The sequence below is a fragment of the Cebus imitator genome, unplaced genomic scaffold (assembly GCF_001604975.1).
Source record: "Cebus imitator isolate Cc_AM_T3 unplaced genomic scaffold, Cebus_imitator-1.0 Scaffold224, whole genome shotgun sequence".
Classification (NCBI taxonomy): Eukaryota; Metazoa; Chordata; class Mammalia; order Primates; family Cebidae; genus Cebus; species Cebus imitator.
This window is the reverse complement of record NW_016107539.1, coordinates 1,139,382-1,148,239: the sequence shown is the minus strand read 5'-3', so window position 1 is coordinate 1,148,239 and position 8,858 is coordinate 1,139,382. Positions and strand designations below refer to the sequence as shown.

Genomic DNA, 8,858 nt, shown 5'->3' with positions numbered 1-8,858 from the left:
AGGCCAAGAGTTTGAGACCAGCCTGACCAACATGGTGAAAGCCTGTCTCTACTGAAAATACAAAAAAAATTAGCTGGGCGTGGTGGTAAGTCATCCCATCACAGTGGTTCAAATTGCTTGAACTTGGGAGGTGGAGGTTGCAGTGAGCCAGGATTGCACCAGTGCACTCCAGCCTAGGTGACAGAGCAAGACTGTCTCAAAAAATGTATATATTTTTAAATATATAAATTTTTTTTTTAGAGACTGAATATCGCTATTTTGCCCAGGCTTGGATTTAAACTCCTGGGCTGAAGTGATTCTCCAGTTCAGCCTCCTGAGTGTCTGGGACTGTAGATGCTTAGGATATAGGGCATAGCGTTTAGATGGGATATGGCTCTGCGCCACCACACCTGGGTCTTTTGCTTACTTATTTTACCTGCCTGTCCCCCTGGAGGCGTTTGATGTTGTATCCCCTAGTGTGAGTCCTTGCGGCATACAAGCCCAAAGCTCAGCACCACAGTACCTCTGCTTAGTTTTTTGCATAGTTAACATCATTTGTAAAATCAATATTGAAAAGTAATACGTGCTTATAAGAAATTAGAGTACACAGAAGTGAGTACAGCAAAAAGTACAAGTGACTCCATCCAACAGCTCTCTTTTTTCACTTCCCGGCAACAGTACTGTGAATAGTATCTTTCGTATTCTTTTTCTGTGAATACACTTCTTAGTCCAACTGGGGATACTTACTTTTGGTAAGGCTGAGTGTCTGTACAGACATTGGGTCCCACATGTGTGCAAAGAGTGACATGGTAGATTAATAATCTTTGTAATTAAGGCTGGGCACAGTAGCTCACGCCTGTAATCCCAGCATTTTGGGAGGCTGAGGTGGAAGGATCGTGAGGTCAGAAGATCGAGACCGTCCTGGCTAACATGGTGATACCCTGTCTGTACTAAAAATATAAAAAATTAGCCAGGCGTGGTGGTGCATGCCTGTAGTACCAGTTACTCAGGAGGCTGAGGCAGGATAATTGCTGGAACCCGGGAGGCAGAGGTTGTAGTGAGCCAAGATCACGCCACTGCGCTCCAGCCTGGGCAACAGAATGAGACTCTTGTCTCAAAAAAAAAAAAGAAAAGAAAAATCTGTGTAATTAACAAAGGAAATAATTCATAAGGAAGAGTAGCATAAAGGAACTTTGTCCATTGTGGCAGAGCAGGTAATCAGGCGTGACGTTGGCACTGAGAGGGAGTACACTGGTAAGTGGCTCAAAGGTGAATGGGTATGGGGCAGGAGAGCTCCTGCTTGGACAGAACGGTCACTCTCGATGGTCCCCAAAGAGACTTCCCATTTATGAATTGAGCGATTGGGAAAAAGTAGTGCCGTGAAAGAATTGTGCAGATGAGGCTATTCGTGGTAGTGCAGGATGAGAGCTCTTAGCCCAGTGTCTGGATCAATGGGACAGACAGTGCATTTCTTAATCATTGATGACAGTTTAGAGATTGTGTATTTCTACATCCATAACATTGAGAGTCTGTGCCCTGGCACCCTGCACCTCACTCCCCGCCTGGACCACTGTGTATTCTTGCCTGGATGATGGCAACAGCCTCGTAAATAATTCCTGTTTCCACTTTTGTTGTTGTTGTTAATATAACTGTTTTATTGAGCTGTAACTCACATGCCTTATAATCCACCTGTGTAAAGTGTACAATTCAGCAAGTTTTAGTATATTTGTAGAGTTGTGTAGCTATTACTGCAATGTTAGAACACTTCATTCCCGTAAAAAGAAAGCCTATATACCATTATCTGCTTCACCTCTTGCTCATTGCAGTGTTTTCTCTGACCAGTGGCCTGGGGGACTTTTTAAAACCATAAATTAGATCATGCCACTCTCCTGCTCATAACCTTCACATGATCCCCACTGTGTATACAGCAACATCTAGAGTCCTTGCCCTGGCGACAAAGCCCTGTGTTGTCTGCCCCCTATTTCCTCTTTCCTTGTCCTTTGTCTTCTCCCCTGTGACGAGAGCATTTCTGCTGCAGCCTTTGCAGGCTTCGTGAGTGCCAGGCCGCTTCCCACCTCTGGATCTTTGCTTTTGCAGTTCCATCTGCCTGGATTCCACTTCCTCGTATGGGTGCATGGCAGTTACCTCTTGGCACTTAGCTAAACTGTCACCTCACCTCCCTGGCCACCCAATCTCCTGGAGCCACACCCCTTCCCCATCCACTCTGTGGCCCCTGGCCTTACCTTCCCCATCCACTCTCTGGCCCCTGGCCTTACCTTCCCCATCCACTCTNCTCTCTGGCCCCTGGCCTTACCTTCCCCATCCACTCTGTGGCCCCTGGCCTTACCTTCCCCATCCACTCTGTGGCCCCTGGCCTTACCTTCCCCATCCACTCTCTCGCCCCTGGCCTTACCCTTCCCCATCCACTCTCTGGCCCCTGGCCTTACCCTTCCCCATCCACTCTCTCACCCCTGGCCTTATTTTCTTGTGGGAAGTTGTTTACTGTCTCCCTCCACCGGGTTACAGGTGCCATGGGAGGAGGACCTGGTCTGTCTGGTTCACTACCTAATGCCCAGTTCCTAGGCGAGGGCTGGCCACTGTGTGAGCACTCAGGGCACACTTGGGAATGAATGAGTGACAAAAAGGAAGCTGCTGTGACTTGGCTTGTTGTTAATAAGTGTTCAGTAAATACTATTGACTTGAAACTCAAATAAATCCTGTATTAAAGGGTGCAAGTTACCTTCAGTGCAGGTAGAAAATGCATGAATGTGGTAACAATCAAGTTGGTTAAATGAGATGGGCTTTTGGCTCAGATAACACGAAGTTCTTATTTTTTCCTGTGCCAAACACTCCCGTTTTATAATGAGATTGTGAGGAAGGAGAAGGCAAGGATTCTGTTCCAGTGATTGGTCCCAAAGGACCTAGCATCATACTTTGTACCAGGTGAGCACTTAATAAAGGAATGCTTAATATGATGAACTTAGCTGCAGGAGCATTTAGTCCCATAGACAATGTGTCTAGAATGTAAAAAACCACAAATCTTACCAAAAGAATATACAGGAAAAGTTGTCCCTACCTCTTCCTCCTGAAAGGAGCTCATCATGGAGACTGTGCACATGTGAGCATCTCCCTGCATGTATATCCTCTTGCTTTCATGCAAAGAATGGCACCCTACACACACCTTTTAGCCCCTTGCTTTTCAGTTTTGTGTATTTGCAGATTGGGTCATTTTGTGCGCACAGCTCTATTCTGTTGGTTGGTTGTTTCTTCCTGCCTCAGGCTTATTTGTACAAAGAGCACAGGAAGACACCAGCCCCATGTGGACGGCAGCCCAGAGGTCATACTGATCCATCTGTCCTGTTGGCAGACAAAGATCTCCACTCTGAAGCCTTTTAGGGACCTGGGCGCTTTTTTTTTTTTTTTTTTTTTTTGAGATGGAGTCACTGTGCTGCCCAGCCTGGAGTATAATGGCAAGATCTTGGCTCACTGCAGCCTCCACTTCCCGGGTTCGAGCATTTCTCTGCCTCGGCCTCCCGAGTAGCTGGGATTACAGGTACCCGCCACCACACCTGGCTAATTTTTGTATTTTTAGTAGAGACGGGTTTCACCATCTTGGCCAGGGGCCTAGGCACGTTTGAGAGCCTGAGCTGGAACTGAAGCTGGAGCTGCAGTCTGGGCCTTGGTTTGATCCTTGGCTTTGGCCAGCACGGCCTGAGACCCTTAACAATGCGGGCACGAGCATGCATCCCAAGCTTGGAGTGGGTAGTGTGGGCAGGTGGATCGAGGTTGTTGCTGACACCCTTTGAGATCTTGGGCTCAACCTCTTTGGGCTTTGGAAGGGTCTCCATAACCTCGGCATGTGCTCTCACGGCCTTGATGGTGTTGGCCTGCATCTTCTTCATGCCCTTTTGTTGTGCTTCTTGGCAAACTGCATGTTCCTCAGGAACTTGGGGTCCACCCACTTAAGAAATTTGTATCTTTGGATAGGCGTGGTGGCTCATGCCTGTAATCCCAGCACTTTGGGAGGCCGAGGCAGATGGACTACGAGGTCAAGAGATGGAGACCATCGCGGCCAACATGGGAAATCCCCGTCTCTACTAAAAATACAAAAGTAGCTGGGTGTGGTGATGCGCACCTGTAGTCCCAGCTACGCGGGCGGCTGAGGCAGGAGGATCGCTTGAACCCGGGATGCGGAGGTTGTAGGGAGTTAAGATCGTGCCACTTCACTCCAGCCTGGCAACAGAGTGAGACTCCATCAGAAAGAAAGAAGGAGAGAGAGAGAGAGGGAAGGAAGGAAGGAAGGAAGGAAGGAAGGAAGGAAGAAGGGAAGGAAGGAAGGAGGGAAGGAAGGAAGGAAGTTTGTATCTTTGTGAGTGGGATTTTTTTTTTTTTAATTTCTTTTAAAAACAAAAACCCCAGTGGGATACATGTGGACTGGGATTTCTTGATGCCATTTCTGTTCCATTTTCGGGACTGTTTGTACGTGGTTATATGTGAACTTGGACATGTCTGCACCATAACCTGCGGCTCCTGAAGTGCCTGGAACTGGAAGAGGATCTTATTCTCTAGAGGCTGTTTGCAATTTCATTTTCTGGTTTATCCCTGTTTATTTAACCAGCCTCCCTTTGATGAACAGTGTTATGGTCTGAATGTATCCCTTTCCCCTAAATGCATATATTGGAACTCTAACCCCGAATGTGATAGTTTTATAAAGTGGGGCATTTAGGAGGTGATTGGGTCATGAAGGCAGAATCCTCATGAATTCCCTTAAAAAAGAGGCATGAGGGGCTGGGTGCGGTGGCTCACACCTATAATCCCAACACTTTGGAAGATGAAGTGGGCAGATCACTTGAGCCCAGGAATTTGAGACCAGCCTGGGCTACATAAAAAACCCCGTCTCTACAAAAAACATACAAAAATTAGCCAGGTGTGGTTGTGCATGCCTGTAGTCCCAGCTATGTGGGAGGCTGAGAGTGGGAGGATTGCTTGAGCTTGGAAGGTTGAGGCTGCAACAAGCTGAGATCATGCCACTGCACTCCATCCTGGGCAACAGAGTGAGACCCCATCTCAAAGAAAAAAACCGCATCTCAAGGGGCCAGGCATGGTGGCATAACTTGTAATCCTGGCACTTTGGGAGGCAAAAGTGGGAGGACAGCTTGAGGCCAGGTGTTTGAGTCTAGCCTGGACACCACAGTGAGACCCCCATCTCTACAAAATATTAAAAAACTAGCCAGGTATGGTGACATATGCCTTTAGTCCCATATACTTGGGAAGCTAAGGTAAGAGGATTGCTTGAGCCCAGGAGTTTGAGGCTGCAGTGAGCTGTGATTGTACCACTGTACTCTAGCCTAGGTAACAGAGTGAAACCCTGACTTAAGAAAAAAAAAAAAAAAAAAAAAAAAAAAAAAAAAAAAAAAAAAAAAAAAAAAAAAAAAAAAAAAAAAAAAGGCATGAGGAATGGGCCTCACCAGATACTGAATCTACTAGTGCCTCAATCTTGGACTTTGCAGCTGCCAGAACTATGAGCAATACATTTCCATTGTTTGTAAATTACATAGCGTAAGATATTTTGTTACAGCAGCAGGAAGAGACTGAGACAGATGGTCAAGTTTGTTTCCAGTCTCTTGCTCCTACAGTGCAGAGTGTCTTGTACTTTGTGTGTAGGCACAGAGGTCATAGGCTAAGTGATGAATAGTGTAACCGGATAGCTTGATGTGTGGAAACTTCTGCTAAAACAAAACAGAACAAAAAATTTGTATAAACAGTCCACCTAACAGTTTGTGATTCCCTTAAATTCATTTTTCGTCTTTCATTAGAATCATACAACTGTGAAAATCAGTCATTACTGGACAATTTAGGATAGGGAGAGAATTACTGGCTCACAGAGGAGTCAGTCTTTACCATCCAGGAAGGTTTCTGCAAATCCAGTGATGTGCTTTCTGTCAAATGAATCTTCCCTCCCTCCTCCCATCCTTCCCCTTTTTCTCCCATCCCTTTCCTCTCCCCCTCCTCCTTTGCTTCCTCCATTCATGCAAAGTGTGTTCAGTGAGTGTCCACTGATGGCCAGCATGGGAGATTTGCACTCAGGAACAGGAGTGGGGAGAGCGGTTGGACTCCTTGAGGCTTCTGTGTATGTCTCTGGCTTTTGGACAACTTAGAAAGGGGCCAACAAGAATGAGTTACTAGAAGTGAAACCTCTTAGCAGAGCCACACTCCAATGTGAGCGCGGGTTTACTGGAATGAGGATGCTATTTTTAAGAAACAGCATTGTGTTTCATCATGGAAATTTTTGAGCCTCTGAGCAGGCAGCCTGCCGGCTCATTCATCTTTAAGGTCCTGAGGCACAGAGACTGTTTGTTCAGCTCTGTACCCCAGCACCCCCTAGCACCTGCCCTGTGGGAGGAAGGGAAGAAGAAAGGTCTGCGGTGGACAAGTAACATGTGAGTTGCTGCCACAGCTGGTTGGTTTCACCTCACCTGGTGACATCCAGGGGCCTGGCAGGGCTGGGACCTTGCCCCAGCCTGTGAGTGCAGGGTCAGTGAGGTGAGCAGTCTAGCCAGGGACGTTTTTGTAGCTCTTTTTCAGGAGCTTGTACTTTTAAAAATGCCTTATTTAATAAAGCTCTCCTGAAGGACACGCTACCCTTTTTGGGGTCCTCAGAGTAGCTTTGTTTTGCCAAAGCAGCCCAGATTCCGAGGTGTTCCTTTTCATCCTGGGAGGGTGACCTGGGAGTGGAGTGCTGATATTGGCACCAGTGAGTTGCCCTCTTGGGAAAACCAGGTTGGGGGTGCCCTTGGGGTTGCTCTGCCGACAGCTGGTGTGCTGGCTTCTCTCCAGGTTATATGGCGCTCTGAGACATCATCTTTGTGGCTTGCTCCTCTCATGTGTTGCTGAAAAGGAAAGCCGGGGGAGGAGAGGAGATTCCCCCGCCCCCTCTTTTCCTTTATATGGCAATCTTGGTGTAACCAGCAGCTGTGACAGCGTGGGGTGGGGAAGAGACGCTAGGCTTTGGAATAAGGCTGATACAGCTCAAGGCCAGACCCAGCTGTTTCTTAGTCTCTGAAAACTTGGGTGCTTTAGCTCTTCCAAGTTTCTCTCTTTTTTTTTGTTTTTTGAGACAGTCTCCCTCTGTCACCCAGGCTGGAGTGCAGTGGCACGATCTCAGCTCACTGCAACTTCTGCCTCCCGGGTTCAAGCGACTCTCCTGCCTCAGCCTCCTGAGTAGCCGGGATTACAGGTATATGCCACCACACCCAGCTAATTTTTTTTTGTATTTTTAGTAGAGATGGGTTTTCACCATGTTGGTCAGGCTTGTCTCGAACTCCTGACCTCGTGATTTGTCCTTCCTGGCCTCCCAAAGTGCTGTAATTACAGGTGTGAGCCACCGTGCTGGCCCTCACTTTTTTTTTTTTTTTTTGAGCTGGAGTCTCCCTCCATCACACAGGCTGGAGCGCAGTGGCATGGTCTTGGCCCACTGCAACCTTTGCCTCTAGGTTCAAACGATTCTCCTGCCTCAGCCTCCTGAGTAGCTGGGATTATAGGTATGTGTCATCACACCCAGCTAATTTTTGTATTTTTAGTGGAAACAAAGTTTTACCATGTTGGTAAGGCTGGTCTTAAACTCTTGATCTCAGGTGATCTGCCCGCCTTGGACTCCCAAAGTGCTGGGATTATAGGCATGAGCCTGCGCGCCTGGCCCAAGTTTCTCTCTCATCTATGAAATGTAGATGTAATAATAGTACTTATTGTGATATATTTATTTTCTTAAATCCTTTTATTCTAAAATAAAGCCTATCTTAAAAAAATTAATTTTTAACAGAGATGAGGGTCTCACTTTGTTGCCCAGGCCGAATGGCTTGAACCTGGGAGGTAGAGGTTGCGGTGAGCCGACGTCATGCCATTGCACTTCAGCCTGGGCAATAGGAGTGAAACTCCATCTCAAAAAAACAAACAAAAAACCATATCCCTGTTGTTTAACAATGCATGGCTGTAAATCATTTGGGATTGGGGACAAAGCATCTTTTAAAAAAAATTTTTTTTTCCTCTGCTTTTATTTTAGGTTTAGGTGGTACATGTCCAGGTTGGTTACATAGGTAAATTGGGTTTCACTGGGGCTTAGTGTATGAATGATCCTGTCATTCAGGTAGTGAGCATAGTGCCCAATAACTAGCCTTCCAATCCATGCCCTCCTCAAATGTCCTTCTTCAAGTGGTCCCCGGTGTCTGTTGCTCCCATCCTTGTGTCCATGTGCTCTCAGCGTTCAGCTCCCACTTATAAGTGAGAACATGCAGTATTTGGTTTTCTGTTCCTACATCAGTTCATTTAAGATAATGGCCTCCAGCTGTATCCATGTTGCTACAAAGGACATGATTTCATTCTTTTTTTATGGCTGCATCATATTCCATGGTGTATATGAAGCACATTTTCTTTATCCAGTCCACCGTTGGTGGACATCTTGGTGACAAAGCATCTTTTGTTTGGACCACAGCTTCTTGGGAGCTTGTGCTCTGTTTTCCTGTTTCATTGAAAGATGAAGCCCCAAGTATGGCCGTGGTCCTGAGCCAGAGAAGATGCTTTGGAGAAAAGCATTCAGAGAAGAGTGGGCAGACATGAGCACAGCCTCAATGTGTGGGCGTGGCCTTGATGTGTGGGTCTGTCTTTCCCACAGGTGCTGCGAGTGGCTGAGATGCTGCGGGGGAGGGGAGCCCAGGCCCCGCACTGTCTGGCTGGGGCATCCCGAGAAGAGGGACCAGAGGTATCCTCGAAATGTCATCAACAATCAGAAGTACAATTTCTTCACCTTTCTTCCTGGGGTACGTGCAGGCAGGGACCACATTTTTTTTTTCCATGGCAAATACATGTGTTGGTACAGTTTTTTT

The 8,858-nt window shown here is 46.9% G+C and overlaps 1 protein-coding gene across 3 annotated transcripts in view; it reads left to right on the top strand.

Moving 5' to 3' along the window:
* Window positions 1–8,858, top strand: part of ATP9A (ATPase phospholipid transporting 9A (putative)) — a 159,378-nt gene that overhangs the window by 25,517 nt on the left and 125,003 nt on the right. For 2 of the 3 annotated variants that reach the window (XM_037727256.1, XM_017496879.2), the window contains exon 2: window positions 8,648–8,792. In XM_037727256.1, coding sequence (XP_037583184.1) covers window positions 8,648–8,792 — 145 coding nt within the window. Of the gene's footprint in view, window positions 1–6,402; window positions 6,420–8,647; window positions 8,793–8,858 lie in introns of those variants that run through there. The other variant, XM_037727257.1, reaches the window with a different exon arrangement.